Genomic DNA, 27,589 nt, shown 5'->3' on the forward strand with positions numbered 1-27,589 from the left:
CACGTGGAATCTTTAGTTGCGGCAGGCAGACAGACTCTTAGTGCAGCATGCATGTGGGATCTAGTTCCCCGACCAGGGATCGAACCCAGGCCACCTGTATTGGGAGCGTGGAGTCTTACCCACTGGACCACAGAGAGATTCCTGCTTAAGCTTCTTTGAAGTGATTCTTTTCCTTGCAACTGCAAAGTACACTGACTAAAACTGCGACCTCTTTCTCCATTTTTAATTTCAGAGGTTACATATGATCAGTACACGAAGCCTGGGAAACAATACTTTCTCCTGTTAAAGTCAGGTCTACCCGTTAGCTTGGATGTAGTGAATTTAGGATCCTGCACCGTCTTCAGTGGCTGGAAGGATGAACGGACCTCCCGCTTCATCAGGGGCTGAAGTGGGCGGTAGTTGTTCACCATCGTCTTCTCTTCTTCACCAAGTGCAGTAAACATGAGTGAGCGAAACGCGGCCAGCTGGAACGGAGAGCAAGCAGAGTAATCTGGCTGCAGCTGGGGCGTGAACCAGCTCCCATGTCCCTTGTGTCGTGTGTGGTCCCCTTGCATCCCTGAATCAGGGATGGCCCTGTATGACCAATGCAACATGGTGGAGGTGACCCCAATCTGGGTCAGAAAAGGCATGGCAGCTTCCACCTTGGCCTCCTGGACCACCTGCTCTGGGGAAGGCAGCCGCCGTGCTGCAATGACTCACAAGCAGCCCTCTGGAGAGGCCCACGGGGAGAGCAACTGAGGCTCCCAGCCAACAGCCAGTACAACTTGCCAGCCACGTTGGGAATGAATCCTCCAGCCCCAGCTTTCAAATAACTGCAGCTGACATCTGACTGCAACTCCACAAGAGATAGATCCTCAGCCAGAACCACCTGAATTCTGACCCACAGCAACCCTGGGAGATAATAAATGATTATTGTTTTACTAAGCCACTAAATTTTGGAGCTATTTGTTACACGGCAATAGATAACTAGTTTATATACTATAAATGCTAATGTAACATTTGATTCACTTTGCACTCCAGGAACTAAGAGACCATTTTTTATGTATCATCACATCTGTTCTCGGAATATACTCTGTGCTCTGTGAGAATAGCTTTCACGCTTAATTAAACCCAGAACTGGGATTATACCTGCATAGTGACCACCAATTGAGCAAGTCAGGTCTGCATGGCTGAGGGAGAGCCCCCTGGAGTTGTGTAGGGTGTGGGGCATGCTCTTCCAGGCACTCAGGCATGGTGTGTCCACTCGTGTGCACCTGTTTTCACCACTTGTTGCCTCTCAGAAAAGCCTGCTCGGCAGGCCTGTCCCTGCCGTCCAGGGGGTGCACACACTACCTCCCCAGCCCCCAGGAGGGTTGGGGGCTCTGCTCTGGATTTTGGTGTAATACTCACCTACCACTCTGCCTTAAAACTATTGACTTACGTTTCTATTTTCCTGCTGGGTAGCAGTGCACGGAGACTATGGTCACTGCTCTGTCACCCCTCCATCCCTCCTGCTTGCCCACCCTCTCCTGCTACAACATCTGACATCTAATAAGTGTTTATTATGCATTTGTTGAGTGACAGAGGGGTCTTGGTGACAAGAGCCATTTTCTTTTCTTTTATTAAATTAATGTGTTTTTTTAAGTCTTTTTAAAAATTAATTAATTTTTATTTTTGGCTGCATTGGGTCTTTGTTGTTGTACACGGGCTTTCTCTAGTTGTGGTAAGTGGGGGCTACTCTTCCTTGCAGTGCGCGGGCTTCTCATGGCAGTGGCTTCTCTCATGGTGGAGCATGAGCTCTAGGCGTGTGGGCTTCAGAAGTTGTGGCAAACGGGCTCAGTAGTTGTGGCTCGCGGGCTGTAGAGAGCAGGCTCAGTAGTTGCTCCGGGGCATGTGGGATCTTCCCGGACCAGGGCTGGGACCCGTGTCCCCTGCATTGGCAGGCGGATTCTTAACCACTGTGCCACCAGGGAAGTCCCAGCAAGGGACATTTTCAACCACGTCTGTAACAGTTCTGGTTTGGGGGAAGGGTGGGTGACGTGCACCCACATTCCACCTTCAGTCTTTCAAAACAAATAGCATCATCCCATGACTTTATTTTATTTTTAAAATTTATTTATTTATTTTTGGCTGCATTGGGTCTTCGTTGCTTCATGCAGGCTTTCTCTAGTTGAGGTGCGTGGGCTTCTCATTGTGGTGGTTTCTCTTGTTGTGGAGCACAGGCTCTAGGCGCATGGGCTTCAGTAGTTGTGGCTTGCAGGCTCTAGAGTGCAGGCTCAGGAGCTGTGGTGCACGGGCCTAGCTGCTCCATGGCATGTGGGATCATCCCAGACCAGGGCTCTAACCCATGTCCCCTGCATTGGCAGGCGGATTCTTAACCACTGTGCCACCAGGGAAGCCCCATCCCATGACTTTAAAATTAGAGGCTGCGGACTTCCCTGGTGGCACAGTGGTTGGAAATCTGCCTGCCAGTGCAGGGGACACAGGTTTGAGCCCTGGTCTGGGAGGATCCCACATGCCGCGGAGCAGCTAGGCCCGTGCGCCACAGCTACTGAGCCTGCATGCCACAACTACTGAGGCCCACACGCCTAGAGCCCATGCCCCGCAACAAGAGAAGCCACTGTAATGAGAAGCCCGTGCACCGCAACGAAGAGTAGCCCCACTCACCGCAACTAGAGAAAGCCCGCATGCAGCAACAAGGACCCAATGCAGCCAAAAATAAATAAATAAAACAGAGAAATTCATTTTAAAAAATAAAATAAAATAAAATTAGAGGCTGTTTCACAGAACTGAAAGGCTGGAAGGACTTCCAAGGACTCATCAAGAGCCCTCAGAAAACACAGAGCTGAAGGCGAGGTGATGAATGCTGCTGTGATCGATTAGAAATGTCTGTCCTGGGCAGAGGATGGGACAGTGGAGCATGCTTGCTGCATATCTGTCATCCCTAAACTGTGCCCTAGACAGACTTTCTCTAGATTCTGGAGATTTCCAGAGAAAAAGATACTTTAACTTTTTAAAAAGTATATAAGTAATATCTACTTATTTTAGAAAAAATAGAATATTTAAATAAGGATGAGAAAGAAAATAAGAACCACTGCAGATCTGTGACCATAGGACAACCAGGATTAACTTTTAGGTGCACATCTGTGTGACAGCTTAGGGCATTGCTCAGCAAATAGACACTCACCTCCTCCCTGCCCCACTGGCGTTGGCCTGGCCATCATAACTCGGTTTGACCAACAGGATGTGAGCGGGCGTGATGCAAGCAGACGCTGTAAATGTGCATGTGCGGTTTGGCTTGTCTTTTGCATTTCTGTCACGTGCCATGAAATCCAGCCCTGGGTGGCCACTGGTCCAAGAAGCATGAGAGACACTGGACCCAACCCAACCCCTAACGATGGCCTAAAACAGATTCTCCCAGCTCCCAGAGACCCTTGAGCAGGAAAATAAATGCTTATTATTAGTCATTGAGTTTTGGGGTGGTTTGTTACACAGCATTTTGTAGCAAGAGCTGACTAATACAATCCTTCTGGAATTTTCTCTGGGCACTTATAGTTCCATAACTTCTTAGCACAGCATGAGAGAAAACCCTCTGCGGTCTTGATTTCCTACTGCTCTATCAGCCAAAGAAGCAGAACAGACTCTAAAAGCTTCTCTTCTCCCTCAGTGACCCCACTTCTTTCACGGCTCTCCAGCATTCATCTATGACATCCCTTTCTTAGTTAATTTATTCATCTAAAACACCCACGGAGGTCCCAGTATGGGCACGGACCCATGTCCCAATTATGTCACTTCTGTTCTTTAAAGTCGCCTTACCCCAACGAAGACCAAAGAGCAAGTACTGGCCTCGTCCAGGCATTTTTCATCGGGGAGACTCTCCACGCCTGAGGCTGACCACTAAGATTAGAAGGTGCTGAATATAACTGTCCCGCCTCAGTTCCCTCCCTTCACCCCACCTTCCCTCCCTGTCTCTCTGTGTCTCTGTCTGTCTCTTTCTATCTCTGTCTCTCTGATTTTCTCTGTCTCTCTGTCTCTGTCTCCCTCTCACCACCAATATCTCAAGGTCAGGAGACCTGTGATATGGGGAACTTCTGTTCACTCCCCAAGAGCTCCTGTTTCAACTGGAAGATTCTTCTTGTGCAGGAACATCTATAAGGTACCAAAGCACGAAACTCTAGGATGCTTGTTCACGCTATCTTAGTGAAGCCACCAAACCGGAGGGATTCCCGTGCAGTGCTGTGCGCTGGATACAGGCGCCACTCACCTGGTCCTGAGCCACCTCAGTGGGCTTCTTGTGGATGATCCAGGTGACCGACTCAGAGAGCGGAGGCGTGGTCAGGGAGCCCGGATACGTCCAGTAGTCCCGGCAGGCGGGCAGCAGGCAGGAGGGCTGGAAGGGGCCCAGGGCCGCCCGCGCGTCCTGGGGGAGGAGACCGCAGGCTCTCAGGTGGGTGGAGGAGGCCGGGGAGGGGGCGCCACGCTTGGCTTTATCTCAGCAATGTGGCCTGGAGGGGAGCATGTCTCCGAGATAAAGGCTGTGGTCGCGGTTGTCACGTTTGGAAACCGTAACAAGAGAATGTGGCCCTTCCACGCTGAGCAGGGAGGCCCACCGCAGGCTTGTAGTTTTTCTTTTAAGGCTACTCATTTTTGTATACCTTGGCTGCGAAAATATCACACTTTTAAAAGCTGACGTCAAATAACACACACAGCATACAATTTACCATTTTAACCATTTTAAAATATACAGTTCAGTGGTGTTAAGTACCTTCACATTGTTGTGCAAACATCACCACATCCGTCTCCAGAATTTTCTCATCTTCCCAAACTGAGGCTCTGTCCCCATTAAATACCAGCTCCCCATCTCCTCCCCCCGGCCCCCAGCACCCGCCCTTCTACTTTCTGTCTGTATGAATCTAACTCCTCTAGGGACCTCGTATAAATGGAATAATACAGGATCTGTCCTTTTGTGACTGGCGTATCTCACTCAGCACAATATCTTCAAGGTCCATCCATGTTGTAGCCTAGGTCAGAATTTCCCCCCTTTTTAAGACTGAGTAATATTCCACTGTGTGGATGGACTGCATTTAATTTATCCATCAGCCACCGATGGACACTTGGGTGGCTTCCACCTCTTGGCTGTTGTGAATAAAGCTGCTATGAACATGGGTGTACAAACATCTCTTCGAGACCCTGCTTTTAATGATTTGGGGGATACACCCAGAAGTCGAAATGCTGGATCCCACGGTAATTCTATGTTTAATTTTTTGAGGGACCACCAGACTGTTTTCTATAGCGGCTGCACCAGAAAACATTACACTTTTAAGACAGCTGATCCTCTCTTTGGCAGACCTCCCCAGCGTGAGAGCCATGGCAATTACAAACGCGCAGGGGGACGCCCCGCACTGGCCGAATTCCCTGACTCGTGCCAGAATTTTCCTTCTCATCAGCGAGGGGTGGGATTGATGGACTGGGTCAGCCCAGCTCTCCAGGCTGCTCCGTCAGCACGTGTCCTGCTTGGGAGCCCCATGTTCAGAACCCATGTTTGCTTCATTTCCATGCTCTAGAGAAGCATAGGGAGAAACCTGCCTCTCAGCTCCTCATGACCCTGATGGGGTCCCACCATCACTCACTCACTCAGAGCTATTCTCGAGCACCCACAGTAAATCTGACTCTATCTGAGGTGCTGGGGCTACAGGAGAGACAAACTACCCACCTTCGTGGAACTCACTTTTCCTGGAGGAGAGCAGACGGCACCCGGAACAAATAAGTAGAACATCTAGTAGTTTACACGTGATAAATGTGATGGGGAAGAATAAGGTAGGGCAGTGAAGTAAGAGATGTGGGGAGTATAGGCTGGTGTTTTAGGAGGGGTGGCCCTGAAGGCCTCCCTGGGAAGGTGACGTCTGAACAAAGACACGGAGGAGGTGAAGGGGAGGAGATTTCTCCGCAGCAACGGCCAGTGCAAAGGCCCCGAGGCAGGGTCTGGCCTGATGGGCTGGGGGATCAGCAGAGAGGCCGCAGGGCTGGAATGAGCATGAGACGCGGAAGTGATTAAAAGAGATGCGGGGGGGTTCCCTGGTGGCGCACTGGTTGAGAATCCACCTGCCAATGCAGGAGACACGGGTTCGAGCCCTGGTCCGGGAAGATCCCACATGCCGCAGAGCAACTAGGCCCGTGCGCCACAACTACTGAGCCTGCTCTCTAGAGCCCGTGAGCCACAACTACTGAGCCCACGTGCCACAACTACGGAAGCCCGCACACCTAGAGCCCGTGCCTCACAACAAGAGAAGCCACCGCAACGCAAAGCCCGCGCACATGAATGAAGAGCAGCCCCCTCTCGCCACAACTAGAGAAAACCCAGGCACAGCAACAAAGACCCAACACAGCCAAACATAAATAATAAATAAATAAATTTATTTTTTAATAAAACGAGAGAGATGGGAGGGGGGAGGGGGGGACACCCTGCTTCTGCCCAGGGCTGGGGACCCCCGTAGAAACCCACCGACAGAGGCAGGGGCTGGGGGGCTGCTGTCTGGATGCTGTGGACAGAAAGCAGGGCCTCTTGGCTGGTCTCTGCCTCGGTGGACGCAAAGCTCCTGGACAGCTTCTGCTCAGAGGGGAAAGGCTCAGAGAGGTCCCTCAGGTTGACGGGCCCAGGACGGGGCCTCCACCCGCCCCCCCGTGAAGTGAGCGAGCCGAAAGGCTGAGGGGGCAGCCCTGGGAGAAGCAGGACACCAACCAGTGCCCAGCCGGAGTGGAGCCTGAACCAGGGGCCCAGCCGCATGCGGGGCAAGCTGGGAGACAGTCAGCACGAGGCACCTGTTCTCGGGTCCCCAAGGAAGGAGGCTCCCTGCTGCTGGGCACCCCTCCCCCCGGCCCTCAAAGGAAAAAGCAAGGAGCCGCTGACGGCTTGTCCCCGGTCGCTGACTCACCGCTCAGCCACGGGGAGGTGGTGTTTAAGTTTCTGGCAGCTGGAAGCGGGTACATTGACTCTCTGCCAGATGGTCGCCAAGCACCTTGTGCCGGGCTCCACCTGTCACCAGTGTCTAGTTGACGGCTTAAAACGGCATGACTGAAACACGCTTCCCAAAGTGTGGCGCCCGCCCACCTGAAGTGCAGATTCTACGGCTGTTCGTATATTCACAGACGGACACGCGAACCCTCAGCACTGTCGCTTCTAGAACATGTTCGTGACCTCAGAACAGAACTCCAGAAGAAGAGAGCCCCAGTAAACACTCTTTAGCCGTCATTCCCCCTAACCTGCCCACCTGCCCTCACCCTGCCACAGGCCCCACCCATCTGCACATTCTGGAAGTTTCTTAGAAATGGAATCATCTGCGTCTGGCTTCTTTCACTCAGAATGATGCCTTCAAAAGCCGTCTCTGTTGTAGCAGGTGTCAGAGCTCCATTCCTTTTTATGGCTGAGTAATATTCCACCGTGTGGTCTACTCAACTCTTGAAGGACACAGGTCACATACGCACATGGGACAAGACGCAGAAAGTACCTGCGGGTGTGCGGCGACAGATAAATGCCCCTCCTGCCCCCAGACGCCAGCCCCATAGGCACTGACGTGCCAGACGTCCTCTGAGGCTCTCACCTTGGATTTTCAGAACCAGCCTTTACGTCTGTTTCATGATAAAGAAAGAAAGATAAGAACTTCCGAAAGCCACTGTGATTAGATGGCGGCAAACCCAGATGCTACGGGATGTCTGTCCCATCCCACAGAGCTGGACACCACAGAGGTGCCTCCTAAGGCTGAACATTTTAAAAACCAACCCAGACGTTGGGGGGACCCAGGAAGGAGCACAGACTGTGACAAATGACTTGAGCCGCTCACCCTCCCGGCCCACGGGACACAGACCCCTGCCCGCTGAGGCGGGACCTTACTCTCTTCGGATTCTAACTCTTATTCTTCTGGTGAGGAAACGGAGGCCCAGGGAGCAGCATCAGGACCAGAACTGGGCCCAGCAGCTTCCTCCATCCCCTGCCAACACCGTTCCTCCTGCAAGTTTGCCCAGAGCCTTCAGGGAAGCAAAGAGACCCCTTAGCACATAGCACCTCACAGCAGCTCTTTCTTTCCCACCAAGCGGTGGAGACCATGCCCTGAGGGGGTGGCTGCCACCAGGGAAACGTCCAGGTTTACTCTGGCTGTGGACCAGGGAGGAGATGAATGCTCCCAGCACCTAGACCTTCCTGAGTTCCTGAGCTGGCAGACGGGGGCAACGGGGGCGGTGATCTGGTCTGGTCCCAGGAGGTCAACATCAAGGGGCGGGTGCCACACAGATCAAACAGCCCCTGTGAGGCTGCCGAGGAAGGGCTGGCCCCCATCTCCCATCTGGAGCCGCTCTCGCCATTGTTAAGACAGGTCGAGACCCACCCGTCCCCACGTCCAAGGACCACGGGTGACTCCTGCGCTCGGAATTCTTTTGTTTGGTGCTGAACAAATAAACTGCAGTTTTCAGGAATTTCCATTTCTCCATCAAAGCCCTCTCTCAGCTGATACTGGAGAAAAGCTACCTTGCTGGCCTTGCTGTCTTTCGGAGCTATGCTGAGTGCAGCCAGCTGTGCAGGGGAGCTGGGCAGGATGGGTGCGTCTGCAGGACCCCTTGCCCCATCTCCCTGTTCTCCCAGGATGGGGCTGACCCTAAGGATACCAGGTGGCTTGCAGGTGGACATTCTTAAATGCCGATAGTTGAGAATTTATTTCAATTGGTTTTATATTTTTTATTATTTTTAAAATATTTATTTATTTTTGGCTGCGTTGGTTCTTCGTTGCTGCGCGCGGGCTTTCTCTAGTTGCAGCGAGCAGGGGCTACGCTTCGTCACGGTGCACGGCCTTCTCATTGCGGTGGCTTCTCTTGTGGAGCAGGGCTGTAGGCACGTGGGCTTCAGTAGTTACAGCACACGGGATCAGTAGCTGTGGCTCACGGGCTCTAGAGCACAGGCTCAGTAGTTGTGGCGCACGGGCTTAGTTGCCCCGTGGCATCTTCCCGGACCGAGGCTCGAACCCGTGTCCCCTGCATTGGCAGGTGGATTCTTAACCCCTGTGCTACCAGGGAAGTCCACATTTCAATTGGTTTTAAAACAAACATTATTGCAAACGGATGCTCTTGCCTGGGACAAGGCTAAAGATTTTTAAACAGTGGATCACTTTCATAAAAAGTACTAAGTAACTAATAGTACCCCAGGTGGGTAGACAGGCAAAAACCTCCAGGATGCTGCCTGAATGGCCGAATGTTGGGAAACCCCATTACGCTGAGGAGGGAGGGCCCGAGAATTGCAGGAACACCTCGAAGTCGGTGAGCCGACTCGAGACACACCTGGAATCAGCTCCAGGGAGTCCCAGATCCAGAACTGGACTCAGACCCTCTCTGCGACGCTCTTTCCACCCAACTGGTTCCTTTTTTTGGTTACTTTTTTGGCGAAGCAGTCATCACTCTAAGCAATGTCACTTTTCCAATTATGTTGATTTCAAAATACGCAGCTTACCTTGTGTTTTATGTCCGGCAAGACCGCCACCAGCTCCTGCAGCGCCTCGTGGCGGGCCCCCAGCTGCACAGCGCGGCACGCCGAGCCGTCACGCGACAGGGCAGGGGACAGGGTGACAAGCACACGTCACTCTAAGCTGACCTTGTTTAGAGAGCAGATCTGACGAGGAGAGCTGCGCCCCAGCACGCTTACCTTTAAAAACACGCCTACCACCGCCAAGCCGTCCTCTCCCATCACGGCTTCCGTGTAGTTTTGGTATTTCACAGCGTTCCAGTGAACTAGATGCAGCTGGAACCCAGAAGAAGAGAATTCCCTCCATCACTACGGAGCCGAGAGAGCTTAACCCGCCGCTCCTCCCTCTGTGTGGCTGACACGTGCCCGAGTTATGCTTTTAATGAATCCACGGCTGCAGGCCGCTTCCCCCAGCCAAAGCTCGCTCGAACCCCAGAAAGCAGGGCCTCGGCATTTCTAGGGGAGAGGAGGAGGCTCGCTTTAACTTTGTCAAACAGAAGTGGGTGGTGGAATTGTTTGCTACTGCTCAGATAGCCCTGAATGAGGGCTGCCAGGTCAGATATGGGCCTCTCAGTTAAATCTGGGTTTCAGATAGACAACGGATCATTTTGAACCTACGTACGCCCCCCAAATGGCATTTTTCTCCATCTGTCACCCTCCTCTGAACTTCACCTATGTCCTTTCTTCACACGCCCTCCGCTGGTTTTCCTAAGTCCCAAATCAGCATCGCTACGGACCAGATGACAAGGATTTAAATCAGCGGGGAAACAGGCTGGGGGAACGGGCTTTCCTGGGCCCTGGTGAGTAAGAGGCGGCACCAGGACCCCTGGGTTCTGTGTGAGGGCACGTGGGCCGATGCTGCGTTTGGCTCAGAACCAGGAAGGGGCCTGGGTGTCTGTCCGCAGGTGCTGCTCCAGCACGCGTGGTGGTGGAGGCCTTTCTGAACGGTGACCCAGGCCGTGAGTCCACAAGGACTCGGCCCAGAAAGTCCTCCAGCCTCTCGTGGTCAGCAAGACCCTCCCCCACGCGGCCCTGCCAGCGGGGCGGGGTCCACGTGGCTCCAGGTGGCACCTGTCAACAAGTCTCAGTGCTCCTGGCCACGCACACCAGGGACCGTGAGTGTGGCGTGGCCTCCCCCTGCCCTCCCGAAGCTCACCTCAACCCCCCACCCACTGTCACGCGTGGTCTTCCAGAAGTAGGGACAGCTGGGCCTGAGGTCCCACCCACAGCCTTCCTCTTTCATGGACCCCCACCTGTGGGGCTGGCCTGGCCTCCCAAACCCCACAGGAAAAGGCCCGCTCCAACATGGGCCGGAGGCATGGCCGGGACAGTCGGGCAGCCCCCGCCCACCTGGCTCACGGACAGCCCCTGGTGGGTCCCAAGCTCTGCCCCCTCCATTGGGGGGCAGCAGACTCCTCTATTGAAAGGCTGCTCACCAGAAACCGAGGTACAGGTGCACAGTTACTACGAGGAATGAGGTTTACTGAAAGCAAGTGTGTTGCAAGCCGCTGTTCCTTCATTTTTGTCGTATTTGTCAAAATGTGTGTAATTCTAACTATCAATGGAAGTCCCTAATTATCAACTGTCCCCAGAGGCCACCTCTGGCCGTGTGATCGCAGTGATTTTCCCCTTCTGGTTTGACTGGACTGTCGGTCTATTTTAACCATGGTATTACTTCCGTAACAATGGTGACAAGAACAGTCCAGAACTTGAAATTCCTCTAAAATCCAGGTGGCTGGTGGGTGGACTGAGGGAGGGCCGGTGGACAGAGGCGCCCCAGAGTGAATCTGCCACACGTCAATCACAGGATCTGGGTGGTAACCTCACGGGTTCTCACTATACAGTTCTTTCATTTTTTTGGTAAGTTGGAAACATTTCATAATAAAATATTGGGGGACACCAGTAAGGCACTGCTTACCACTCCATAACCACCCAAATCCAATTCCTGACCTTCATCTCTACTCCTTTTCTTTACTGACTCCCACTTGGAAATGTTGCAAATATCCCTTTTTCTGAAGATAATTTCTATTGTAAAGATTTTCTGTCCTCAGTGTAAGATCGTGAATGCCTCGAAGGACAGGAAGCTTCTCGCCTCTCATCGACCAGCATCAAGCGCGTGGCTGAGCGAGAGCTAAGAGCACAGACGCTGCTCCTAAATCCCAGCTGCCTGACTTCGGCAAGTTACAATTCCACTCAGAGCCTGTCTCTTCTCCTGTTCGCTGAAAGCGCTAACAGTACCCTCCCCTTAGGAGAGCCGTGAGGTTGAATGCGTGGGGTGGCCAGTGGTTCTGGTTTGAGCACTAAGGGTCCCGTGTCCCAGGAAATCCGTGCTGAGCAACCAGGATGCTTGATCACCTGACATCGAACCTGGCACACGGGAAGTCCCCACACATCAGCTGCTACGAACCTCTGCCGGGTACACGTGATCGTCCACCGTGTGCTCTGAGCCCCACTCGTTCGCTGCTCCCCAGTGGAAGTGGAACTGTTTTAGTCTGTAGTGGTTTTCCAAGGGGCCACCACTGATTCCTGGAAGGTGAAGCAGTGGAAATGGTGTGTTAGTCTAGTTGCTTGACTGTGGGGTTGCTGTGACATTGACTACATTGGGGTTACTCGATTTTGCTCTCAAGTGACTGATGTTCTGCTGAAACCACAAACTGAAACGTGGGACCTTGTCTGCCCTGTCACCTGACCCCATCACCTGGTCCCGGCGGGCCCCCGGCAGCGCACAGGAAACACCTGAGTGATGCAGATGCCAGTGCCGCCACCTGGTGGCAGTAGGGGCCTCAGCCAATTGCAGGCGGCAAGAAGGCAAAGAAAAACCATTTTGGAGATGCGTGCCGTGCGGGTCCTGTAAGATTTCCAGACCTTCCTTTAATTAAAAAAAAAAAAAAAGAAAGAAAGAAAAGAAAAAAGAGATGTCTTTCAAATGAAAGAAGAGCAGATAAAATTCTATCACCAAATAATTTCATAAGCTAATAGGTAATGAGCAAGATGTTTAAATAAACAGATTCTGAGATATAAGGTACTACATTTTGGGGACTTCCCTGGTGGCGCAGCGGTTAAGACTCCGCGCTCCCAATGCAGGGGGCCCGGGTTCAATCCCTGGTCAGGGAACTAGATCCCACATGCATGCCGCAACTAAGAGTTCACATGCCACAACTAAGGAGGCTGCATGCTGCAACTAAGGAGCCCACCTGCTGCAGAAAAGACCCGGTGCAACCAAATTTAAAAAATATATAAATATTAAAAAATAATAATAAGGTGTAACATTTCCCACCAGGGCTGATCTCCAGGCAGCCCCTGCTCGGTCTAGCCTCACTGTATGACCACTTTCTAAGTCACCCTGAATTCCTGGTGAGGCATCCCCAAGAGCTGTCAGCGTGACGCACACAGGCTCATCATCCCTGAGCACCTGTCATGGCGGCATCTGCTCTGAACTGTGGGATCATGGGTGCTGTCCCAAGAGGTCCAGGGCCACGGCTGGGAGCCTGCATTTGAATGAGCTCCCGGGGGGGCCCTGATGCACAGGGTTTAGCCGGTCTTCCGGTCTTCAGCTGCACTTTGCTAACAGATTTCCACCACCAAGTGCTACAAACGTAATGGTAACGGTTGGACATCCGCTTGTATTCGAGGTGAGCGTAGTGTGACACTGGGATCCTCGGACAGGGCTGGAGGACACTGGCACAGCGACGGCGTGAGTTCCCGGGGTGGGGGGAGGGGTGGGCGTTGCTTGCATCAGCTCCTCCACGCGGCAAAAGCAGGGACGACACTTAGTGACGTGACGGACGCTGCTGAAAGGGTCAAATACGACTGGCAGGGGTGCTTCTGCTTTGTTTTTTGCCATTGAAGGTACTGGTAGCAGAAAGCAGTGAACTGTAAACTGGAAAAACAGATTCAGCCCATTATTCTGCCCTCAATCAAGTCATGAAGCTTCTCGCTGTCTGTCTTCACTTGAAAGCGTTGGTCTAGAACGTCGTTACGGGCATCTCGTCATGAGGCTCTATGGCTTTATTCTCCTGAACACCCACAAATTATATCTCACTTGAAAAACATACAGAGAAGTATCTCATCCCCCCGCAAGTCTAAAAAATCAGAGTAAATCAGGAAGCCTGAGTCCACGGGTGTGGAGGAGCCGTTCTGCAGGCAAGAAGCCGAGGTGGAGAGAAAACCTCCCTGTTGGGTTCAAATCACAAGACTTTACTGGATTTTCTGTGAATGAGAATACAAGGGGGTGATTGTTTTCCTTTGAGGGGTGAGGATACATGAGCCTACTGACCTCTGTAGTTTTGTGTTGTTTTTGAATTTACTAAGAGAGGCTAAAGAGGTTGTCAGTAATCCCGGGCACGGGAGCCAGGATTCGAAGCCAGGTCTGACGCCCAAACCCGCGCCTTGAGTACAAAACATCATCTGAGGAAATTACAGAAGCTTGAAACACCAGCAGTGCCATCTTTGTGCCACTCCTGTCTGGCACTGTGTATCATGCTGGACGGGGAGGTGGGAGCCCTGGCCAGCAGACACCTGGAACCGCCAGAATGCACTGACTAGTGCGTTTGCTGTGTGACCTCGAGCAAGTGGATCAGCCTCTCAGAGCCTCAGCTGTCCCACCTGTGAAATGAGCAGTGCTGGCAGGATGGCCTCATAAAGTGCGGTCAGACGGTGATGACAATGATGGTGGTGACCACACGCCACGTAACTTTTCAGGGACTGGGCTCTCCTTCACGTAATAACAAAGCAAGGATTCCTAGCTAGGTGGTCCTGGTGGTCCCTCCCAGCTCAAGCATCTGAGGACTCTGACGTGTAGACACCACACAAGGTCTCCAGAAAGAGCGACACCAACTGCACGAGGCAAAACCCCACCACCAGCTGGGTGTCGGGCAGACCCCGCCAGAAATAACCTCGTAGAAAAACCACTCCCAACTGTGGCCACCGACAGAGAGCAGGGGAGGGGAGGGGGCCGGGCACGAGCAATGCCCCCGCCTCCGGCAGGTGAAGACTTTGCCAGGGTCACCCTCATGGCAGGCCTGGAGCCCAGGGACCAGGGCCCCACACTCTCCCCGCATCCAGCTGCCTCCAGAATTCTCCGAGAAGCAGCCTCTCGCACGGGGACTCCCTCCTGTCTGCTTCCCAAAGACAGCTGCCCGTTGAAGGAAGAGAATGTGGACGGAGGTCAGCTTTGGAATCGGGCCTGCAGGGAGGAAGGTTCCTCTCGGTGGGGCCTCTCCTTCCGGCTGCAGGCTGACACCTGGTTGTACGTAAGCGGGCGGGGGCTACCCTGAGCTGGGACCAAGCAAACTCACAGCAAACCCCGCAGGCTGCTGCCCCTCGCTAGCTCTGTGACCTGCAGATGCAGATAAGGAGGAAAGCACAGCTCGAGCATCTCAGGGGGGAAGCGAAGAGGGAGGGGAGGCGTGGCCAGAGGAGCCCTGGTGCCACAGGCTGGGCTGCAGTGGCGCCCTGCGGCCGGTCGGTGGTGCACCCGGAACCGGGCACTGTGATGCCCTCAGCCTCCCTCCTTCAAAGGCATTTCAGGAGAGAAACCGCATCAACTGTACAGGAGCTGCTTGAGTACAAGCTCGGGCGTCAGACTTGTACATCTCGAGCATCTTTCAAGTCAGGGACAGAACACTCTCTGGAACGATGTCTCTAAAATGAGATGGATGGGCAAAGACAGCCACTAGCCGAGTGCCAGCGTCTCTGCTGAAAAACCGGAGAACGGTGCCCCGTTTCTGCAGGTGGTCGGGGGTGCGCTCTGGGTCGGTGCTGGCGCCATCGCCTCCGAACGCGGCGATCTCGGTCCGGTTACTAAACTGTTCCCAGCCTCAGTTTCCCCGCCTGTAAAATGGGGAGGGTCCTAGCACCTACTCCATGGGACGTTGCCAGGATTCAATGCAAAGTTCTCAGCAGAATGCCCGGTATTTTGGAAGCACCCAAAGGACGAAAGCCGGCAGCCATGGCACGTCTGTGCGACGGGATGAGTAAAGGGTCTCATCTGCTCTCACGGGTCAGCATCTCCTGCGTCCCGGGCACTGTGCACCCACATCTGTCGGTGCCCGTGATCGCCAGTGCCTTGTGGACAGTCAGCATGAGCTCTGAGTGTACTAAGTGACAAGCCAGCATTCACCCAGCGCCCGCTACACGCTGGGCATAGTGCAAAGCACCCTACCTTCCCCAGGGACCGCCCCTCACAGTGACCCTGCGAGCAGCTACTGCTGGCCCAATTTTGAGATGAGGAAACTGAGACTCAGAGGGGTCCATCACCTGCCCCAGGTCCCCCAGCAACTCCGCCCCAGGCCTGCTTGGGTCCAGCCCCTCGACTTTCGTGGCAGGGTTCAAGCCAAACGCTCACCTTTTCCCACCAGGAAAGTTAGGAGTCCAGCTTAAGGCGGCTGCCCTGGATGAAATAATCTCAGTGACCTTTCATAATGACCAGCGTCAGAGTCATTCCCTTCCCTGGTGGCGCAGTGGTTAAGAATTCACCTGCCAATGCAGGGGACCCGGGTTCAAGCCCTGGTCCGGGAAGATCCCACATGCTGCGGAGCAACTAAGCCCATGCACCACAACTACTGAGCCTGCGCTCTGGAGCCCGCGAGCCACGACTACTGAGCCCATGCGCCACAACTACTGAAGCCTGCACACCTAGAGCCCGTGCTCCCCAACAACAGAAGCCACCACAATGAGAAGCCCGCGCACCACAATGAAGAGTAGCCCCCGCTCGCGGCAACTAGAGAAAGCCCGTGCACAGCAATGAAGACCCAACGCAGCCAAAAAATATATATATATTAATTAATTAATTTTTAAAAAAAAGAAAGAAAAAGAAAACAGGCGAGCCCAATTTGTGACAAGGGGGCCTTTAGCTCACCAGCCCCCAGACTCTGCCATCCGCAGGGCTGTTCACAGACCAGAGGCCATGCATCCCCCTGGCAGTCTCTGGGAGCAGGTGTGTCACGACGTGTAACTGGGGAATTGCATCCCCGAGGACAGAGATGTTGGAGGCTGACTGCAAGCCCAGATCCTACTGTCTCTGTCCTCACAACAGCCGCTGATAACAGCCGTCAACTTGTAGTTTGGTGCTTTGACCAGGATAAGCAGGCTGTTGGCAGGCATGGTTGTCTTAGGGCTTAAAATAAGTCCAAGAGCAGGTTGACATGTTCTAATTAATCCAAACTGCAAATGACTCGATGGTGCCGAGGAGCAGCCTGTTCTTGGTGCCCCTCCAGGATTTAACCAACGTTCCCTCCGACACTCTACGCACGAGCGCAAAGGCTCTCCGTGCGTTCTCTGGATTCGGGAGGTCTTTGTCATTCTCTCCAGGAAAGCGGGAGCCACAGCTGGCGGCCAGTGCACTGGTGGTGCCTGAGGGGCACGACCCCACCCGCAGTACCCCAAAATCCAGAAATGAGGGAGGTCAGATTGCTTTTGGGGAGCTAACCTCTGGGACCACCACACATCGGCTCTGGGTTTGAAGCCAGGCACACGTGAGCACAGATCCTGGTTTCAGGCGGGCGTGTCCCACACGGTGGTCCTATCTCTCAACGATAATGATGCCCCCAGGCCCATGAGAATGTGGCGAGTGCTTACCAAACGCCCCCTAGCACGGCCCCTGGCACCCAGGAGGAGCTCAACCAGTGGTAGGACCTTCTGTTATTACGACCGTATTCTGGTTATTATTACATCATGATCACCATCTCATCATCCCAGCAGAGGTCTGCAGTCACCGGAAATAGCCACCATTACTCCCAAGACAGGACCTGCGCATGAAGACTTTGAGGGATAAATGTATCTTAAGAGAGTGTCCTTTAGAAGGGGCTCGGCCAGCCACAAAGCGTAAAGAGGAAAAACCATGCATTCATTCAACAAATATTCACTGAGTTCCTACGATGTGCCACAGCCGCGGCTAAATGTTGGGCGTGGAGAGGGTGACACGGGGCAGCCCTGCCCCTCCCGGAGCATGGACTTCCCAGGGGCAGGCAGGCAGTGAGTCGTGGACATGTGGGCAAGGACGGGGTGCTCTAGGGGGAGCTGAGGGGTGCGGGGCATCAGAGAGGGCCTCCCCGAGGAAGTAGGGGTTCAGCTGAGCCGTAAGAGGGCAGAGGAGGGCCGGCTGTAGGCGGGAAGGGACAACAGGCAGAGAGGCCTGGAGGGACAGAGCAGGCCACTGTGATGGACCTGCGAAGGCCCCCAGGGGCGGGAACGCAAGGTCAGCAGGGAGACAGGTCGGAGGGCAAAGGGGCAGGTGCCGGCAGTGGCCACGTAGGGGAGCCTTCGTCAGCAGACTTCGAACGTTCCAGTCTTTAGAAATGGATGTCTGCCTAGAGAGGTGGGGTCTGGAGGCGACACTTGCATCCCCGTCCCTGACGTAGTCTATCCTTCAACGCACCTTTTCCTGCATTTCCTAACTTGAGATCTCCTTGCGAGCAGAGACTGCGTCTGGGGAGGTCCTGGGGCCTAACGCGCCACCAGGCACAGCAGGGTGCTTACTGCGCGGCTGTATTGCAGATCTACAATCCTAGCTCCTTGCATGGAGCAGGAATGGCTAATTCCTGGGTGGTTTTGCGGAAGCAGTGGTGAGGGGCACTCCTGGCAATGGACGGAGGGAGAACGGGCTCACCACACTGGGTGCGATGGCGGATAGGGATGTCACACGGTCCTACGAGCGTCCACCTTCCACCTCCCAACCGATGCCGGTAAGCGGGGTGTTTCTTCAGACAGCTGCCCACGACGCTGATGAGCCCCCAGGAGTGGTAGGGGTGTGTTGGCACCAGACGGGCCTCAGGCTTGCCCCGCAAGACTGGCAGCCCCCTTTCCGGGGCAGAAGAGCTGGTGTTTTAGGGAGATGCAGAGAGGGAGGAGGAGAGGGAAGCTGCCGGGCTGGTCACGAGGACCCTGTGTCCCTAAGGGAGCAGCAGTTGAAGCCAGGCTGGGGGAGGGAAGGTGCGATGCACTGGTGACCTTGGCCTGGCTGGGGTGTGGGGTCGGGGAGGGACTGACATGGATTCAGGGACCGTCGGGGGAGGCGTGTTTTCCTGGGTGGGGATTATCATTTCCACAGATCGGGTGAGGGGAAGCACACTCCACCCAACCTCCAAATCACACCTCTGCCCCCCAAGATACCCACGCCCAGAACCTGAGGGAAGAAACAGCGGATATACAAGGAATGAAGATGAAAACTATACGGTTTTAAGAATCAGAATGCCAATGAACGAATTTGCAGTGAAAACTGTCCCAGGAAACAAGTGTGGACCGAGTGGCCCCAGTCACCTTCCCGACAGCACAGGACCCCCTCCCGGAATGCAGCCCCCTCTGCCACCCCCTTGCATTGTCTGGGAGGCACCAGCTCACGCCCACTGCAGGCCCCCCGCCTGACCCGTGGGGGAAGGGTCCCCTGGGCCCTGGGCCCTGCGTGGGATGATGCAGGGTGCTGGGAGATGGCAAAGCAGTTCTGCTGCCTCGTTCGCGACCCGCCTCCCGGCCCCATCTCCAGCCTGCCTTTCCAGCAGGGACCCCCAAACTCTCCCGGCGTCTCCCTTTTGGCTTTCGTGCTGGAGTCAGTTTTCTTGGGTGAAGATTCCCCAACGGATGGACGTGAAGTCTGTGAACTTTAAAATCAGACTGACCTGCAGTTACGCGTTCACTCCAGGAGCGAAGGCCGCTCACCGGGCCCTGCTGTGTACACCCGCTGCCGACTCCGTGAAGCTCACGCTCAGGACCCTGTCCCGGTGGCGCTGGGCGTCCTTATTAGTTGTCATTTAGAGGCTGAAAGGCCATTACTGGCCCCCCCTTTACAAACGGCTTAAAATCCACTTTGGCGTTGGAAGGAGCCTTAGCAGGCCCGCGACCTCTGTGCCCACTGGGTCCTTGAGAGTGAGTGACCCTTCGGGAAGGCTGCTCACAGCTCCAGGCTTGGAGTTTCCATTTTTCCTCCTTCGGCCGATGGATGGGGTCACCAACCACAGAGTCCTCCGTAGTCAGAGGAAGCCGGGCCGGGCCTGGCCGGCGCTGGGTTCCCTCCAGTAGGAGGCCTGAGAGGGGCACAGCTGTGTCTTGTTCTGGTCTTATCTGGGAGGGGCCCCAGCAGGTGAAGCTAAGCTATCACGGCTGAAACGCTCACTTCTCCTGGCTTGGAGGTAAGTGCTTCCCTCGGGCCTCTTCTAATCCTCCCTCGGGGTGGGTGTCCGACCTCAGTGGACGGAGGAGGAGACTGAGGGTCAGAGAGGTTAGGGAACGAGCTTATACTACCAGGCTGATAAGCTCTTTCTGCTGCAGAGCTGGGCCCTGACCACCATACCGTCCTCCCCGCCCCCTGAGCCCTTCAGGAGGAAGATGAGCCGCCCCCAGAGGAGGAGGGTCTAGCAGGGAAGGCGGCTCCCGCAGTCCATGCGGCTAAGTGGGCGGGGGGAGCAACATCTGAACTCGTGGGACTCGGGCACTACAGTGCCAGCAAGACCTGGACTCCCGGCTTCTTTTCTTCTCTGTGGATGGCGGGGAGGGAGTGGGATTTGGAAACAGCCCTGATCTGAATGTTGGACACAGACGTCCTCTTCCCATGTATGGGCATATTAACCCATCTCTTGGAGTTACTGTGAGAATGAAATGCCTTCAAAAGTGTACCCTGGGGCTTCCCTGGTGGCGCAGTGGTTAAGAGTCTGCCTGCCGATGCGGGGGACACGGGTTCGTGCCCTGGTCCGGGAAGATCCCACATGCCGCGGAGCGGCTGGCCCCGTGAGCCATGGCCGCTGAGCCTGCGCGTCTGCAACGGGAGAGGCCACACCAGTGAGAGGCCCACGTACCGCAAAAAAAAAAAGTACCCTGATTTGTACATTGATTTGTCGTGTAACGGGCACTCAAAAGCACCTGGCAGCAGTAACGACATCACTGCTCGTGGTAACCTAGGACCTGGCTCAGAGAACACAGGCGTCTCCTCAAGGAACAGCGGGATCTATCTGTGGCCTTTGGTCCTTCCACCCCACTTCTGCACCTACACTGCCCATCGGGTGGAAACGGCATTGTCACTCCTTAGGAAAAGGATCGCTCGGGTGCTGGGACAAGGGGGCCCCGCCTGTGACGGGTTTGCGGGGTGTGACCACGGGGTCTGTCTGGAGCCGGCGCTATGTTCCTTCTTGCTTCCTACCCTCTGCCAGCCCTTCCTTCCCTGCCCTTCAGTCTCACATTCCTTGGAAAGAGCCGCTGCCTTCACCTCTGTTATTCATCGTCGTTGTTGCTGACCGGCCTTGATCTCTGAGCTCTCCTATCCCTCACCCGCTGGAACCCTAATGTCCTCAGTTCCCCGATCTGGTTTGCTCAGCCTTCCTGCGCTCACCTGTTGGTGTGACCTGACCAAAGTGCTCACATACTGTGCAAAGTTACTTCTGCACCGTGCACCTTCTCCACCCACTTCCCTTCCTGCCGCCAAGGCTTTCCGTTTCTGTCAATGAATTTAAAATTAAAAATTATGGGAGTGTCTCACGATTCTCATTTTCTTACTGCAAAACTTATTCTTAGTTCTTCCCGTCTTTCAGTTGCATTTTCCATTTCCTTTGCTCCCGGCACCTTCCAATTTCCATTGGAGGTGAACAAAGAAGACAGAGAATCTGAACAGAGGTGGCTAGAGGCTGGAGATGGGCGTGGGTGGGTGGGGCATGTGAAACTGAGCAGGAGAGAAAGAAAGAGGAAACTGGGCTTTGGGGAAAATGACAAGTAAAGTAAAACCAGATTGGCCTGTGTGGACGTGAGCCCCAGGGGGATTATCCAAATAATTTATACGGCCAGGGAGAGACACCCAGAGAATTCGTTGGGTCTGTGGCAGGGCGGGGAGGGGCCCTTGGAACCCGACTGAGAACGTGCTGGAGGAGCGAAAGAGCGGGGGTCAGGACCTGGTCGGCACAGAGGCCTGGCTGCAACAGGGCGCAAAGGCCTTGAATCTGAAAACGACCGGGATTGGGGGATGCCGGGGTCAGCTCAGGTTCAACCGCCAGGTGGGAGCTCCCAGGAGAGCACGGGGAGCGTGCCTCTCTCCTGGGGACCGTACCCCTGGGGTCCTCCCCTCTCGGTCCTCTCCTGCTCCAGGCGGGCTCAGCCTGTCACTGTGATGGCCTCACCCCACACGAGCGACCGGAGCTGGGTGACGGCCATCAGCCTGGGGCCAATGCGGCGATCGTGGGGACAGAGGCGCCGCCCTTAGCGCCGCCCTACTGGGAAGCGGCCCGTGCCGCAGCCCGCCCTTGTCGCCCCGTTTGGGAAACCCCCACCTGGAACAGATCCCCCCAGAAGGAGGCAGAGCCGCAAGAGGGAGGATTCTGACCCGGCTGTGTCTGGACGTGTCAGTGCACGGTTGACGCAGTGATGCGACGTGGGCTTTAGAATCAGCAGGAGTTGGGCCTGAACCGGATGCCCCCAGCCTCCCCTCCACCGTCACTCTCCCTGCCCCACCTGCAACCTCCGTTCCTCCTTACATAGAATGAGGATGGGGACTTCCCTGGTGGTCCAGTGGTAAAGCATCTGCCTTCCAATGCAGGGGACGCGGGTTCAATCCCTGGTCAAGGAACTAAGATCCCACATGCCTCGGGGCAACCAAGCCCACTCGCCTCAACTACTGAGCCCGAGCGCCTCAACTAGAGAGCCCGAGCGCCTCAACTAGAGAGCCTGTGTGCCGCAAGCTACAGAGCCCACGTGCCCTGGAGCCCGCGCACCTCAACTAGAGAAGAGAAAACCCACACGTCACCACTAGAGAGAAGCCCACGAGCCGCAACGAAAGATCCCGCGTGCCACAACTAAGACCCGACGTGGCCAAAAATAAATAATAAAATAAATCTTTAAAAAAAAGAGAAGAATGAGGATGCTCATACCCTCCATAGCGGCATCTGTCTGTGCCGGGCTGTTGTTCATCCAACCGGGGCTCTTTTGAAAGGGGGTGTTTGCATGTCTCTCTGTCCAGCATACCTTCCCCCTTTTAGAAACAGTGCCACGATTTCCCCTGGACCAACGCGTCCCTGGGTGTGTGATCTTGGTCAGGGTGCTGGGTGTTCCGCCGACGAGGGGCAGGGTGACTCCAAGCTCAGCCACCAGTCCTCTTCCCCTGGGACTCTGACTTAGTTTGTCAAAGGTATCTTAACCATATACATACAAAAGTCCAAAGTAACCTTCGAAGTTTTTCACATTTTTTGACTTAAAGGAAAATGAATTTGTTATAGAGATATCGTAACTGAGAAGGACCCTGTGGGGCCTTCCCGGGACCGACCTCTCCCCTAGATCCTCTGCTATACCTCCTCTCTGAAGTACCCAGATAATAGTATCTCAGGCATATTTCCTGAGTTTTTCAGATGCTAAAAACCACCACTAAATGAGGAAGAAATGAACTAATTGATGACCCTGAGCACATAGCCTCGGGACCTCCCAGAGCCATCAGCCCATCAGAAAATTGCGCACAAGTTGATCACATCCCCTGGGACGCCCCTCCCTTTCCTGGCCTTTAAACAAAATGTGCTGAAACTCTTCAGGGAGTTTGGGGTTTTTTGAGGGGCACGAGCCACCTGTCTCCTTGCCTGGCCCTGCAATAAACCTTTCTCTGCTCCACACTGCGACATTTCGGTACTCTCTGGCCTCATTGTCTGTCGGGCACATGAACTTGCATTCGGTAACAATGTCCCTAAGACCCTTGACTGCACATAAAGATTATACAGGAAGAGTATAGATCCGATAGGAACGCATCTACATCCAAATCTGTTTTTCTCAAAATGACTAGTATATTCACACAACTATTAGCCAACCAATTAAAAGTTCAGGAACTATTATTCTTTATTCAATCTGATAAGTTGCTGTGTAAAATTAAAAAAAAATTAATATAAACCGTATTAAACCTGAAAGGACAATTTTAGTTGCTCCTTGGGAATTTGGGCTTGGAACAGACCAAAAAAGGCAGAAAAAAAGTTGGCACGCTAAGTACATAAATGCATAAACCTCTGCTCCCCAGATCCCTGAGCTGGCCTGGTCCCTGTGCTTTTAAAGACGTGGTTAGGGGCTTCCCTGGTGGCCCAGTGGTAAAGAGTCCACCATACAATGCAGGGGACGTGGGTTTGATCCCTGGTCAGGGAACTAAGATCCCACATGTTGAGGGGCAACTAAGCCCACGCGCCACAACTACTGACCTCACAGGCCTCAGCTACAGCCCACATGCTGCAAACCACAGAGCCCAAATGCCCTGGAGCCTGCGCGCCACAACTACAGGGAGAAAAACCCGCACGCCACAACTAGAGAGAAGCCTGCGCGCCAAACGATCCCACGTGCCACAGCTTAGACCCCACGCAGCCAAAAATAAATAAATAAATAATAAATCTTAAAAAAAAAAAGATCTGGTTAACGTCTGGTTAACATCTGGTTAACATCCAACTTTCCCTTCTCTTCTTTGAGGTAATCTTATCCTTCCAAGAAGATGCTTTGGTTTGCGTCGATCAGAGTTGGGGTTCCTGTCCACTTGCCTTTGGCAAGCCCTACATGAGAAGCAATCCTGAGGGATACTGTGAGAGCCATTCCAGGCACGTAGGCTGTGCTCAGGAAACATGGGCTCCTTCTTACCTGTGAGATGAGGAAAGAGACCCCTGGAAACTCTGAGCCACGGTGTGCGTGAAGCACCTCACAGGGCCTGTCACAGGGAAAAAGGGCTCTCCATGCCATGCTGCAGCCATTGGTCCATCAGAGTTGGGGCGGCTCAGGCTGGGCCCCCACTGCCGTCCAGCCCCTCTGCCTGACTCGTTTCTACCTTTAACTTTACATTCATTATTCATCCACCAGTTTACCGAGCACCTGCGGTGTCCAGTAGGAGTGATCCTGCCCTCGTGGAGTTTACATCCTCACTGGGGCCATGGGTTAGTGAACAAGACGACTGGGCATATGGGAGGAAGTGGACCGAGGGCTTTCCTGGAGAGGACCTGGGTTTGGGGGCTGTGTCTGGCGTCCCCAGGTTCTGTGGTTCCCTGCAACCCCCAGGACTCAGCGTATAGTCACATGCACGGCTAAGACTCACCACGGCGAAAGGGTGCAAAAGCAACAACGGCAGAGGGAGAGGGAGTGTCTGGAGGAGACCAGGTTTCCAGAGTCCTCTCTGGTGGTGTCATAAGCCACACCCTGAAACCCAGCAACGAGCTGTGACAACACGTGTGGAGTGCAGCCCACCAGGGTTGCCCATAGGAGACTCGGTGCCCAAGGTTCTCAGTGGGGGCTGGTCACGTAGGCACCCCCCGCCCGTTGCAAATTCCCGACTCTCAGAGGCAGACCAGAAAAAATTGAAAAACACCAGATGGAATCCGGCAGCCAGTCCCCACAAGTAAAAGAGAAGTGGAAGGAAACTTCCCAAACCTGTAGAGTATCCACCCAGCACGGGTGAGGGTTCCCGCCAGTGAGGCTTAACGAGATGGTGCGAGTACAGCCCTTGGCAGGACGCCGGGACCCGCCTCCCTGCCCACCGGCCCTGCAGCCCTCCGCCACTGGCAACACCCCCAGCCAGGCTCAGGCTCGTCCCTACTCCCCACTTTCCCCTCCCCTCTTCCTCCTGTAGCAGCTGGACATCAGCCAGGTCACTGCCCCGTCTCACTCTGAACGAGGACCAGCGAGGTTCCCAGGCTCCGGACGCCCGGCCACCATCCTTCCTCTGTTCCTTCCAGAACTCCTCACCTCGGAGACTCTCTCCTCCACCCCACTCTGCTTTTCCCCTCTGAGTGCAGTGTACGTTTTATTAGCTCACTGTTTCTGCCTTCCAGCCCCTGGAATGTAACCCCCCAGGGAGGCCCTCACCGTTCAGAGTTTTGTCCCCAGTGACGTGTGACGTAGCTGGTCGGCAACACCAGCTTTAAGGTGAACATCACTCTGCCCGTCCCCATCGCCAGCCTCGGCCGTTCTCCGTGCCTCGTCCTCTTCTCTGCCGACCCCGTGACCCACTCTCCGGAGTGACAGGAGCAAAGGGCCCCGACCCCAGCTCAGGCTCACCTGACCCCTCGGTGGAGTCGTCGAATTCCACCTGGAAGAGGTAGCCGGTGTTCCAGACGTAGAGGCAGGCCGCCGAGTCGTAGGAGACCCTGAGGGGCTTCAGCCGGGGGTCGTAGACGCTGTCCTTCCAGCGGATGTTGATGGGGGACTGCCGGGCCCCCCTTGGCACCGAGGCCGGGCCCTTCCAGAAGGCATGCACTGGGGGCAGAGAGAGGGAAGAGGAGCCCCTGATGGTGCGTGGGCGCCGTTGCAGCCTCAGAGGGGGCGACAGAAACCTGCAAACGCGGTCCCAGAGGAGCCAGCACGGGGGAACCTGGCCCAACGTGGAGCCTGGGGCCACCAGACCCTCGGCCTCTTAACGCCGCCCCTGGTGGGCGGGGCCCTCGCGCCACCTCCTCCGCGGACCACGCCCAGGAACCGATTCCTTCCCGCCCTTGCGCTGCGCCGAGTTGGTTCTCATCTGTGGTCATTGTCACAGCGTGGTCACAGGGAGTCATGCCTGGGGGTCCAGCCCAGCCCCGGGGAGGCAGGCGGTGGAGGACTGTGGACTGGGGGGCTGCTACAGGTCTCAGAGAGAAGGAAACCAGAGTCCCAGGACCCACACCAGACCCTGCCTGGAAGGGTCTGGAATAGAAGCCTTGTCACTCCCAACCCCCGCTCTTTCAGTTACCCAGCACTCAAGGTGGGGTCCGCGGACCAGCAGCCCCCCTGGGGGCTTGCTAGAAATGCAGAACCTCAGGCCCCACCCAGACTCCTTGCAAGTTTCAAACCATAGAGAAGGGTCTGCACTCATGTAGAAAGACCCGCGCACCCCGATTCCCAGAGGCAGCTGCCTCTGGCTGGTTTAGAGCACAGCCTCTGGCGCTTTCCTCCAAGCTCACAGAAACATACACAGAGTTCTCCGAAAAAGCAAAAGTACTGCTCAGTACAAAGTGGGTCTTCACCTCGGTTTTCTTCACTTCACTGTGGACGTCTTCACAACTGTCTCTCAGCACCTGTCCCCTCCTTTATACTCCGTGACCATGAAGAGCATCAGGCCACGTGGACCGGAGTCCTGGCCCCACCACTCTGTGGCTCTGTGCCCCTTGGCAAGTTTCTTAACCTCTCTGAGCCTCAGTTTCATCACCTGTAAAAGGCAGATCACGATGGTACTTATCACACAGCGCTGGTGGGAGCATGAAACGAGAGGCTTAGAACAGCGGAAAGACGGGGATTTTGGCATCAGCCTCAGGTGTGGACCAACGGATTAATTGGGAAGAGCTAAGAGTGTTTGCCGAGAGCCCGGTGTGTGCCCGGCTTTGTGCTCACGTCGTTTCATCTTCAGGTGGCCCTGGGTGGCATTTCATCACCCCATTTTACAGACGAGGAGACTGAGGCTTGGGGAGGTGAAGCAACCCACCAGCTCTCACCTCTGACAAAAGTCACCAGTGCACACACCCCCGGAGACTGACTCCGAAGCCCAGGCTCTTCCAACCACCGAAACCTGGAAAGTGTGGAATACTGACGTCAGAGGTGAACTTAGTTGTCCATGCAGCCCCTGTATCTGACAGAGGAAGAATCTGAGGCCCAGAGAGAGGGAGGGATGAGTCCAAGGGCACAGAGCACCAAGGACACCGCCACCGGGGCAAGGCTGACACAGGGCAGTCTCTGGACCGAGCTGGCTGCCGACCTAGTTACCGTGTTTGCTGAGATGTTCTCTGCTGGTGTTTGGAGCCCTAATGACTGGCAGCATGGCTTGTTCCGTGGGGGCTGTAATAACAGCTCGTCTTGGGGGGGTCCTTGCTACCTGCCTTGCTCCGAGCATCTCGCCTTCCTGATAGCCCTGGGAATCTGAGCTTAAGGACTGGCCCACGTCTCCCATGGGAAAGACAATGTGGAAATCTGAAGCCAAGCTGTCCGGCTCCGGACCGTCTCCCATTTTGAAATACACCATAAAATGAGACAAACAGCAAATTGCATCTGGAAGCTCTACTTACAAGCATCATTCCTCTTTGTCTGTACGCAGGCGCCCTGAGAGCACCATCGCTCCAGCGTCAGCGGGTGATTGCGGAGGGTCCCGCACATCTGCTTGACCAGGACGGAGAGACCCGAGGCTTTCGGATGACCCCTGCCTGACCCCAGGAGCCTGAGCAT

The 27,589-nt window shown here is 54.7% G+C and overlaps 1 protein-coding gene across 1 annotated transcript; it reads right to left on the minus strand.

Moving 5' to 3' along the window:
• Window positions 1-27,589, minus strand: CA5A (carbonic anhydrase 5A). The gene is made up of 7 exons (XM_070044303.1): window positions 27,433-27,589; window positions 25,457-25,654; window positions 11,889-12,007; window positions 9,662-9,757; window positions 9,470-9,532; window positions 4,244-4,399; window positions 1-464 (listed from the first exon to the last, which is right to left on the minus strand). Exons 1-7 carry the CDS (start codon window positions 27,587-27,589, stop codon window positions 246-248), a joined length of 1,008 nt encoding a protein of 335 aa, XP_069900404.1. The 3' UTR covers window positions 1-245.

Source organism: Globicephala melas, chromosome 19 (assembly GCF_963455315.2).
Source record: "Globicephala melas chromosome 19, mGloMel1.2, whole genome shotgun sequence".
Classification (NCBI taxonomy): Eukaryota; Metazoa; Chordata; class Mammalia; order Artiodactyla; family Delphinidae; genus Globicephala; species Globicephala melas.